General features: G+C 42.1%; 1 protein-coding gene across 1 annotated transcript in view; it reads right to left on the reverse strand.

Moving 5' to 3' along the window:
- The window catches only part of CA8 (carbonic anhydrase 8), a gene marked incomplete at its 5' end in the record, with an annotated part of 88,163 nt that overhangs the window by 22,495 nt on the left and 53,452 nt on the right, over positions 1-12,216 (reverse strand). Inside the window, 3 exons of the mRNA XM_082858331.1 lie at positions 5,606-5,718; positions 7,355-7,403; positions 9,405-9,467. Coding sequence (XP_082714457.1) covers positions 5,606-5,718; positions 7,355-7,403; positions 9,405-9,467 — 225 coding nt within the window. The remainder of the gene's footprint in view (positions 1-5,605; positions 5,719-7,354; positions 7,404-9,404; positions 9,468-12,216) is intronic.

A 12,216-nucleotide genomic window follows, 5' to 3' on the forward strand; every position in this document is an offset into this window, starting at 1 on the left:
GGTGTTTCCATTGGACAGGACTGGTCTAGTGCTGCCCAGCACACCGGCCTTCAGGCACTCAGCATTCTGGGGTTAAGACAGCTGACCTCAATTAGCTGGGGACATAAATGCGGGTAGATGAGAAACAGTGGTTCTCAAAGTGTGCTTCCTGGAATAAGTGCCCCAGACCCACCAAATCAGCACCTCTGGGGTGCGGCCCAGCAGTCTGTGTTTTTTTGTTTGTTTTGTTTTGCGGTACGCGGGCCTCTCACTGTTGTGGCCTCTCCCGCTGCGGAGCACAGGCTCCGGACGCGCAGGCCCAGTGGCCATGGCTCACGGGCCCAGCCGCTCCATGGCCCGCGGGATCCCCCCAGACCGGGGCACAAACCCGCGCCCCCCACCATCGGCAGGCGGACCCCCAACCACTGCACCACCAGGGAAGCCCCAGCAGTCTGTGTTTTAACATGCCCTCCCGGGAGGGATTCTGTTGCACACTCAAATTAGAGAAACACGGACACAGAAGAAAATGCACAACAAATGTTCCACATCACTTGGAATCATTTTCAAACGTAACCGTGCTGGGGTCCCGCAGCATCCTGGTCTGCAGAGTTAATGGCCACTCAAATCCCACATGGAGCATAAAAAACGCCTGCTCCTCAGAGGTCCAAGGCCAGAGGGGCTCCCAGACCCCACAGGCCACAAGCATCTGTGCCAGAAATCGGGCTAGGAAGAGTCCCACTTTTCAATCCACAGGAAGTCAGAAATGGGGAAGCATGAAGAAGAGGCAGGATTGGGAGGAAACAAAATTTAAGACGGTTTTCTGAGTTCTAACGGGCGTATAGGCACACGGTGAAAACCAATAACAACATCCATATTCCTCTGTTTCACTGGCGTTACTGGAAGTTGAAAGAGAAAGGACTAAACAAAGACAGACACATCTAATCTGGGAAAAGTAGGTAAGTTAAGAAATAGAAACAGGTGAGTAAGAGGAACGTGCAGAAAAAAGTGGGGAGAAAAAAGACAGGAAAATGAGAGTAAAACTGAAGAATCATTTGTGTGTGTGTGTGCGCATACTCACATATTTGTACATGTGCCATTATATCAGAATACCACGTGTGATCAATTCTGAATAGTGTTCACATTTTAAGGTCACTGTGAAATCAGAATGTGTCTTACAATTTCCATTGTCAGATTTGATTAAATTTGGTATTTTTATTCTGCTTTTAGAATCCCATTTCCAAACATAACAATCCAGCTGAGGGAATTCCCTGGTGGTCCAGTGGTTAGGACTCTGTGCTTTCACGGCCGTGGCCTGGGTTCAATCCCTGGTCAGGGAACTAAGCCTCACAGTGCAGCTATAAAAAACCAAAAACAAACAAAAACAAAAAACAATCCAGCTGAAAAAAAAAATTTTTTTTTCACTTCGGCTTTCTAAATGCTTTAGACAACTGTTTATCTTACAGTAATTTAATGGTTACAGATCACTTTTTTAAATGTTTTAAATTACACTCATCCAAATCCATCCAATTGTGTGGGGTTTTTCCCCTAGCATACGGTGTGCTAACCAGGAATAACATGAAAAAGTCAACCAATCAGGAGCTTCCAGTCCCAGATGCTAGAGTTCTTAGTGCCCAAGAAGATGCAAATGGTCCACGACAGGCTTAGCTGTCAACACCACACTTCAGCCGCTGACTCCTTCTCCCCCCACCCACCTCCAGCAGCTGTGCATTTCCTAGGAAAGCATTATGATCTAGAGCTTTTTCCTTAATTACGTTGCAAGTGCAGACACTATTATCCTGTGACAGATGACGCATTTCAAGATACAATTGTTTCTACAATAATATCCAGCTGCTTTATTACATGTTATGCCTATAAGAGGACACATGATTTTTTCAATACAAAGTTTTCTATTTCTCAATATAATCAACTTAGTAGCCATTCCACCTGCCATTGGCTATTCCTTTTGTTATTTTCTGTATCAATCCTCTGTCCCTCTCTTTCTGCCTCCTTCTCTGTATCTCTCTGCTCCTCTTTAAGTAGAACAGGATGAGGCTTCTCAATTTTTCTTGGTTTTGATTCTAGAATCACATCCTCTCTCTTGGGTTCCTCTTGTTTATACTGCCCTCTCTGGACCTTCTCTATTTGGGGCTCTGCCTTCTATGAAATTATATGAGCAGCAACAGTGAAACATTCAAGTCAAGGACAGACTGATTTATATTCTCCTAAAATTATAATTTTTTCCTAAATCACTCTAAATTGCATTTTAATTTACCTGCGTGTGTGTGTGTGTGTGTGTGTGCGTGTGTGTGTGTGTCCATTTCAACATTCCTGCCCTCTGAACAGATGCTATAATGGAGCTCTGTGCTAACAGAACCTACATTTTTTTTCTTGAAAAGCCACAGCTAACTGGAAAGTCGTCTATTTCCAAGAGCAGTTGGGATTATTCCTTCCAATGGACATTCCTTTGCCTCTGGCTCCCTTTGAGGAAGATACAGCTTATTTCCCAATAATTGAGGAGCATCACTTAGTGGGTTAGGGCTAGACTTTGTCACTGGCCTTACTCAAAGGGACAATACAAAGCAAGGCTCCCTTTGAAGACAGCGAGACTGAAAGGCATGACGATTTGTCTCTGGGTTTTCGCATAGCATACTGGTCGACGTGGAAGTAAAACATCCTCGTTCACATTTACAGACTGTCAGTGAACATTCCCCATACCGTGCTAGCAAGGGAATCCTTAATGGAATTCTAAGTGGAACTGAGAATTTTCTTTTCTGTGGCTCAGCAAGCTTAATTCGAACTGACTTGCAATAAATAGACATTTATTGTGGTTATAGAGAAAAATTTTATTTTTCACTAAAAGATTTGACCTATTTTTAGAAAATTACCTTTAAACTGCTGAACAAATGTGACTGTAGACCCCGAGCTCCTTCTACTATTTCTGCCAGTCTCCTCTCCTTGTGACTAATGTCAGTTAAAACTTTTACCCTTGGTCCCCTTCTCCTTTCAGCTCAACACTCCATGGAAACATCTCACTTCAGTTAACAATTCAGTTAACTGGCAATGATGGTCCTTGTTCATGAATCTTGTTTGCATGATGGCAACTCTGAAAAGAAATGAAGGCTTTCTCCATGGTAGAGCCTCAAGGCAAACTGCTTGGATGGGCTGGGGTGTTGACCTGGAACACCGAGTGCAGCATAACGGAAGGGATGGTGGAGGAATAATACTGGAGAAGAGAAGCCAAAGCTCAGCAACAGAGAAGTGTCAATACCAGGATCCACCAGTGAACACACAAGACCAAGAAACAGGAGTCAAGGGCGAGAACCCAGCAGCGGCATCTGGGCACGTGTTTATACAGCGTAGTTATTTTCTACCTGGGTGGGCAGCATGCATCCTATTTAAATTCTCTGTAGCATTTGTCACTATTAACCTTTCTTCTCCGCATCTTGGAGATACTCTCTCCTGTCCTGGACTCACTCCCTCCTGGCTGTTCCCAAGGCCCTTGGGCAAGTCCCTAGTTCCCTATGTGCTGCCATCTCCTCTACCTACACTGGGGTTTTGCACTCAGCTGGGCTATCTTGCCTCTTCCTCAGCTTGAGCTAATCTGATCATCAAATCCATTTCTTCTTCTTGGACGTGAAGCTAGAATTCACTTCTCAGCCTCCCCTGCAATCAGGTATGGCCATGTGATTGAGTTCCAGCCAACAGAATGTAAGCATAAATGGTGTTCGCCATTTCTAGGTCTGGCCCTTTAAAAGCAATCCCCCTTTGAGAGCCTCCACGCTCTTTCCCTTCCTGCTGGCTACATGACCACACCTAAGGACCCAGAAGTGAGGTATTAAAGATGGCAGAGTGTCTTTCAACCCGGTTCCCTGAATGCACAAAGAAAAGCCTTGGGCTTCCCTGGTGGCGTAGTGGTTGGGAGTCCACCTGCCGATGCAGGCGACGTGGGTTCGTGCCCCGGTCCGGGAAGATCCCACATGCTGCGGAGCAGCTGGGCCCGTGAGCCATGGCCGCTGAGCCTGCGCGTCCGGAGCCTGTGCTCCACAACGGGAGAGGCCACAACAGTGAGAGGCCCGCGTACCGCAAAAAAAAAGAAAAAAGAAAAAAGAAAAGCCTTCACTGTGAATCAAAAACACATTTGCTGGATTTGTAAAATGTAAAAACACATTTTACGTGTGTAAAAAATAAATTCTTACTGTGATGTCACTGAAGTTTTGAGGTATATCTGTTACAGCAGTTACCACCTTTGCTATTAAATTCCAAATCTATATGTCATTAGTCCAAACCTCTACTCTTAACATTAGACTCAAACTTCTAATTTCTTCCCTCTCCTTTACTAGACTAACTTCTAATATTTTTCAGGAGTTATTCCCTGGACCTCCCAGTCCGGATTGGGTTTCTGTCCTTTGTGTTTCCAGAGCACCTTACTTATGACACAACATAGCTGTCTAATAGTCATCTGCCTCCACAACTCCATGGTGAACTTTTTAAGAGTAAACACTGTGTCTGAATCTCTGCATCCTCTGTGTCTGGTTGGCAGTCAGGAACAGTTTCTTGTAAGAAAAAAACAGATGAATGAATAAATAAAGGAATTGGGGTTTGTCATATTAAAAATACGAAGGCCCAAAGGCGGTGTTGATCAAAGTTTCTAAAATAATGAAACAATGAAGATGCTGAATGGGGCACTTTTAAAATTAATCCTTAGAAAAAAGAGAAATAAGAAATTGTTAAAGGTTGAAAGAAGGATTTTAAAGATTTAAGGACAAACAAAAGAAGGCTTTCCTGAGTAGTGAGTAAACTTGAACTTCTTATAAAATGATAGGGGATATAATAATAGTTTGTAAAAAGTTTCTAAAGGAATCTTGGTTTATTGAGAGGACTGCCCAAGTCTTTTGAGACTGATCATGAAGAACAAGTATAGCCTTCCAGAACACATCCTTAGACAGACCTCTGGGGGATAGGAGACATTTAAAGCTTTTTTGTAATAATATCAAAACCATTGTTTAAACACCTTGTAGTGATGTTGCCTCCTGCTCTGCCAGCTAACACCCTAGTGACAGCTCACCTTGGAGACACACGCACTGTGCATTAGCATTTAGAGCACCTATGCTGTACCCAAGGTGGGTGGTAGGTGAACAAAAATGGGGCTAGAGAACAATCCAGAACTTTCCGGGGCGTTCTTTTTAGCGCCCTCACCCTCTGCATACAGGATTTTCCTGTGCAAACCAAGAAAGAGCTATTACAAAGCCTGCATGTGACTTACAGAAATAACCGGCATTCTCACTTTACTTCCAAGACCTTTTTTCTCTCCAATGCCTGGGAAAACCCACATGAAGGAATAACAATAATAATCAAACGTTTGGCTATTTCACTGACTTCTATTTACTCTATAAAAACTGACTTTTAAAATACAGATCATAAATGAGAGCTGGGTTTTCTTCATCCTTGACCTTTCCATTGCTTTCACTGGTTCAAGACATTTAACTTTTATCTGAAAAGATGTGACTGATCTAACTGATCCAAAGGGAGCCAAAACGTAAAACAGACGTGTTTCCCTTTTGTAGAGACAACATGTAACCTTTAACTCAGAACTTCATTCTGGAAGATTTAAAAGCACTGCACTCACCTGTAGCTGAGATATTGTTAGAGGGTATCGGAATAATATCCAGGTAACACCTTCACTGCAGGGCGGAATAGTGAGAGAGCCTTCGTAGACCCAGTAATCGCGCAGCAGAGGGTCTGTGCCATCACGTGGGCGTGTCATGGAAAAGGCAAGTTAATGAAAAATAATTTGGAAGATTCCAACAATAATTTTCAAAATTACAAACTGTCCAAATAACACTTCTCAGACGGATGTCATTTTTAAACTAGAGCCTCACGTTTGTGTTTTTAATCTAATCATCATGGAGAAAACAATCAATAAAAAACATGATGAATCCTCTTTCTATTATTTATAGCAGTTTCTCTCAATGGGTTACTATACATATTTAAATATGGCTGTATAAAGTGGATGTATATAAACTTGATATACTATATTATATATGCACATACTTGATATATATACTATATACTATATATATACTATATATCAAGTTTACTCACTTGAGGAGAAGTGTATCCATTTTTTTTTTTTTACTTTATTGGATGATTTACCTGACTGATTATACCCAATATCTATTGAATGTTTACGACACGTGAAGTACTCTTCTAAGCATTTTACATTAACTTATTTAACTCTTACAACAAACCAGTGACACAGGTCCCATTATTACCCGCACGTTTCAGATGGGAAAACTGAATCACAGAGGGTATGTAATATGCCCACGGTCACTGGGCTAACATCCCGGCCAGAGTCAGGATGAGAACGAAAGCGGTCTGGCTTCAAAGTCTGTGTGTTTAAATTATCTTTTTTAAAATTCAGTTAAAATAAATTTTTGTAAAATACAAAAAAAAAGGTCAATAATTTGTAACTATTGGGATTTAAAGGGAGAGACTGCTTCAGTTGTTCCCAGGTGTGATTATTTAGAACTTTTGATTCTTTTAAGCATGTTAAATCATATATCTGATTTTTTTAATAAAAATGAGAGACAAGAAAACAGTCTGTGCATTTAACCATGCTGTTCTAGCTACCTCTATATCACTTCTTCAATAGCAAAATATTGAAATTGTATTATGATAGAATAAAAAAAATCATTCTTATAAAATCTTGTAGCCCTGCATTAGAAGAATCTGTAATTAAATATGATGGGTGAGTATTCAATATATGGAAAAAACTGGTTTGTAGCAGTGCAGTTAAATGTAGAAAGTAGAAGATACGATGCATTTGGTTTTGTTTGGAACACCAAAATATTTCACATAATTTAGGCAGAGAAATGTGAAGACCAAAATTTTGTACAAAACAACCTTTATCTACAAATTATATTTTGAGTATTTTATATACAATTCTTACCTGTTCAGGCATACCTAAGTATTTAGAAATAATAGCTAAATAATAATATCATTGCAAAGAGGTTATCTTTTAAAATTAGATATAAAGTTTATGTCACACCAGAGATTAATAAGAACTGCACTGACCAATCTTACACGTATATCAAGGTTATGTTATTACAGTCGTGCTTTACACAGAGGAGGCAATTTGTAGGAATGAAAATCCAAAAGAAACCTCTTCGTGGATTAATGGAACTAGCGGTAAAGTGTTTATTCTTTCAAAAGGTTTACTCCCAGGTTTAGAGCAATCTGAAACTGGTACCAACTACAGAGAATACAAATTGTAAAGAAACTTTATTAACTAATAGGATATAGTTGTGTATGTTCTGAGGAAAACAGTGCAGTCATAACCACAGTTAAAATTCATCTTACGCAGATGAATGCTTACCTGGTAATAAAGTGTTAGGATTAAAGCAGGGTATTGTTTTGGACTTCCCCTGAAACAGAAAACAATGTGCCCCATGTTAACATAAAATTTCTAAATTTTAGAATAAGAACATTTATGAGCACTAAAAATCCAGGTTGAAGTCTTTTCTGAACGGCATTATCAGACCCCACAGATTTGTGTCAATCTGTCTTCTCATTGGAGCCACAGGGGTTGATTCCAACAAGACACTCCTGCTCTGAGTCTGTAGCTCTTTTCTCTGCTGCTGCAGCTCAATTTTCCCTATAATTCCAGGTGTGAAACTTAAAATCGTCCAGTGTCCATATGCCCCATGTCAGCTACCTTTCCGGCTCCTGGCGCATCCAGACCAGAGACTTAGGCACTGGCTCAGGGAATTCTTTAGTAACGACTTTCTTCCTGGTACTACGATCTCAATTCCTAACCTTCTTGGCAGGACGGGCTGCCTCCCAAATTCTCGGTTTGCCCCCTTTGGATTTGGTAGCTCAGCTCTAGGACCTATCCTGGATGCTCTCCTCCTCCAGAGAGGAAGAACTGACACTCAGATGAAAATATTAAATTTCAATACACGTTTATCAAAACTAGATTTAAATTTCAATAAACTATTTGTACCATCACCAATTCACATTTCTGATCACTATTTTAAATAGTCCCATTTAAAATGTCGGTCCTTAGACAGACAGACCTGTCACGCCAGTTGGATGTCTCTTATAAGATTACTCCACTAATGCAGACATAACAGGGAAGGTAAGTGCATGACCTCTTGCTCTCTTCCTTACTTCTGGGGACTGCTGGACACATTTAAGAATCCAGCTTACTTACCTCCCACCATCCTCCTGTATTCCGTAACGACTGATGTCACATTAGCTGAAGCAATAAAGGAAAATTTCTCAACCCAGTTCTATTCAACAAATGCCAGTGAAAATGTGTCCTTGTCCCCTTTTCACCAGCTTCTGTGACCAGTCTGTGCCTTCCCTTGGCAGCTGGATTCACTCTGAGCCTGCGCTCAGGAGACCTTCTGTAGAGGTTCTTGCCTGGTTCCAGATGCTCTGGGCTTGAGCTAGTGAGTCTAGAGCTAGCGAGACTGTTTCCAGACAGATTTTAGGGTTGGCCTTGGGTCTCTGGACCCCTGTGCGGTATCTCCAGCACCCACATGGGATTGAACTTCTCCCCCACAAGGCCACTCAGATTCTACTGACTCAACGTGAGCATAAAAGGTACTGTTTATAAGAGAACTGGGCTTTCCGGCAATGCTAGGCCAAATCGCTACAGGCTCAAATCAACCTGAATCACCTTCTGTGGGATATATCATCTTATGGCTCATAGGTACTTGTCTCTTTTTTTCTTTTTACTTAAATACTTTGAAGTGTGGTTGCCACAATTTTTATTTGTTTCATTTACACTACCTTCCTATAACCAGCGGGCAGAAAGGGGTAACTCAGCTGGCCTGGGTTGCTCGAATCCACAATCCAAAAAGAATTTAAAAGGCCTGTCTTCAAGACTGGCCCCTGGCTGGCTCCTGGGAGACACTCTCTGAGCCCTTGGAATATGCTGTCTGAGAAGAGTGGCTCTGTGTGCCTGAGGCCTTGGGTCAGGCTGCACCAGTTGGACCAGATAAGTATATCCCAACACTGGGATTTATGGTGAAAGCCCGGTTTTGCTCAGGGTGGGGGAGGGCTAGAGTCAGAGTAGCTGAGGTCAGTCCCTCAGGCACTGCCGGCTGGCATGACTGACCCCCAATAAAATCCCTGGACACCAAGGCCCAGGAAAGCTTCCCTGGTTGGCAATGCTTCACACCTGTTGTGACATCACTGCCAGGAGAATCAGGTGTGTCCCTATGCGACTCCACGGGGCGGGGCTGTCTGGAAGCTTGTGGCTCGCCTCTCCGGGACTGTAGCCTTCCGCTGGAAGAAACCACAACCAGGAGGCTAAGCACTTGGCTGTGAGTCCTTGTAGGGAATCTCCCAGACTGAAGGTGGGCTTGGAAGCCTCTGACACAGCCAGTAGTTTTATTTTCTTTTAAAGAATGACTTACCTTATATTGAATATCCTGGAGGATTTCAGTGACAGCCTTCAGGCCTACGTGTTCTTTTCCGATCTGCAAAGTGTAAAGCATAAACCAGAACCATAAAGCTTTTAAATATGTAGCTTCTCCTTAAAATAACCAACAGAAGTGAAGTTCAAGTTCACCTGAATGTTCTTCCTGGGGAACAAACGCCCTTTTTAATAACAGCCAGGTCAACATCTACTGAAGGCAATTAAAGGTGTAACAGTAACAGAAGCCAGTACAAGAAAGTATCAGATATGTTCCTAGACATTTCCAAGAATCCATTCCAAATTCACCTTGCTAAGTACAGGTTTACCCGCTGTGCTATATATATATAAAGTAATAATACTGCGATATAGAAATTTCAAGGATATTTCTGAATTAAAATTATTCAACACATTCCCAAAGCCTTCCATTTTCACCCTGGGCATTTCTAGGCCATTACTATAAAGATTTTATCCGTGTTGAAAAACTTTTATCAACTCAGAAAAATGAGTACATGGTTTCACATGTACTCATTATCCTGTCACCAAAATCAGGACATTTCTTGATTACCACAGGACATAGTTCTATAATCCCCTTTTTATTCTTAATTAAATAAGAATATGCTGTTCGTAGCTTTCTATGTTTTTTTTCCGGGCCCCGTTGAGTGGCTTGCGCAGTCTTAGTTCCCTGACCAGGGACTGAACTCAGGCCATGTCAGTGAAAGCTCTGAGTCCTAACCATTGGACCACCATGGAATTCCCAGTAGCTTTCTCTTTTAAAGCATTATGTATCGTTGCATTTTTTCAGTGTATAAAATGTTCCAAAGAATTCGAGACTTTAAAAAGAATATGATGTTAAATATTCTTGACTCTAACTTGAAAAACTGTAAGTGCAATCTGATTTCCATTTTTCAGCCAAGTTTCAACAGTCCATGATAATGGAGGGCAGTCACAGCAGAGACAATTTATAACCTCAGACAAACAATCCTTGTTACAGTTGGCTTTTTCTCTTCCCCATAAATTTTGGACATATATACACTACCAAATGTAAAATAGATAGCTAGTGGGAAGCAGCCGCATGGCACAGGGAGATCAGCTGGGTGCTTTGTGACCACCTAGAGGGATGGGCTAGGGAGGGTGGGAGGGAGACGCAAGAGGGAGGAGATATGGGAACATATGTATATGGTTAACTGATTCACTTTGTTATAAAGCAGAAACTCACACACCATTGTAAAGCAATTATACTCCAATAAAGATGTTAAAAAAAAAAAATTTTGGAGAATGACCTACAAGGAGCCAGAAGAGCTGTCACCATGTTTATATTCCCTGTTTCTCTCCACATGATCCAACTGGGAAACAGGCTAGGTGAAAGGGCATCAGAGGAAAGAGGTAAGACAAAAAACTTACATAACCTAAGATAGGCCAATCAGTTCAAAATAATTGAGACATCATTTTCCAAGTGTTTGCAATTCCTGAGATAGGCACTAAAAACAGAAAATGAATTCTCTTAAGTTAAAAAAATGTATATAGATATTATATGTGCATATGTGTATATATATATATACACACACACACATATATGTATATACACACACACATATATACACACACATATACACACACACATATATACACACACACATACATACACACACACACACACACACACACACACACACACACACACACATATGTATATCATAGGGAAATTTACTCCTGGGTGCAAAAGCCTGGACCTGTAGGCAGACACCTTCACCCCATCTTCAGGGGAAACAGACCCCTCTGTTGTACTGGTTTAACCACAATGTAGCACTTGGGTGATTACACCCACAGGTCAGCTCTGTCTTTACTTCATGCATCTCTTGTCAGAGCTTAACTCCTTGAAGAGTCCACATCTGAACGTTGTAAGGCCACACAGTGTAGTGGTCCAGGAGCAAAGGTCACTTGCGTTGGATGCTGGCTTCTGACCCTGACTCTCTTTTTAGGCTTGAGCAAGTCTACCCAACCTCTGTGTCCTGCAGCTTCCTCCTCTATACAGTGGGGCAGACAAAAGTGACGGCGTTGAAGACAAGACTCAATCAAACAAAAACCTTAGAACAGGGACTTCCCTGGTGGCCCAGTGGCTAAGACTCTGCGCTCCCAATGCAGGGGGCCGGGCCCGGGTTCAATCCCTGGTCAGGGAATTAGATCCCACGTGCCGCAACTAAAATTCCCGCATGCCACAATTAAGACCCAACGTAGTCAAATCAATCAATCAATCAATCAATATTTTTAAAAAACAAACCTCAGAACAGGGCACGGTGCACTGTAATTCAGTGACTATCACCCGGACCACCCATCAGAATGCTACATGGCGTCGAATACAGTTCCTACGTAAAGCAGCACTTAGTAACTCTCACTGGCTCCTTCTGTCTATAAAGGTTCTTTACCTTATGGGCAAAACTTTGTATTTTGTAACCGACTTCAGCTATTGCTCGATCTCTTTCCTTCTTTGTCAAAGTTTTGTCTGAAGGGGTTACAGCCACCAAAAAGAAAATATAGATGGATCCTCTGCACACCTCAGCCCCTAAAATCCTACAGCAGTCCAGGTGGCAACACAACATGGGACCAAGAGTCTGCCAGGAACCCAGTAACTCCTGACCCTCCCCTCGGCCATCTTTCACCGCCACCCCAAATGCCAGCCCTCTGGTGAGTTTCCTCTCGGACGACCTCAGCCCTGCACTGCCCTGCGCTCTTCCGCTTCTAACGCTAATCCCCCTCATTTTCCACCGCAGCCTCTGAAACTGGATGACTCCACAGTTTTGACAAGCTCTCCC

Source organism: Leucopleurus acutus, assembly GCF_964270905.1.
Source record: "Leucopleurus acutus genome assembly, chromosome: 17".
NCBI lineage: Eukaryota > Metazoa > Chordata > Mammalia > Artiodactyla > Delphinidae > Leucopleurus > Leucopleurus acutus.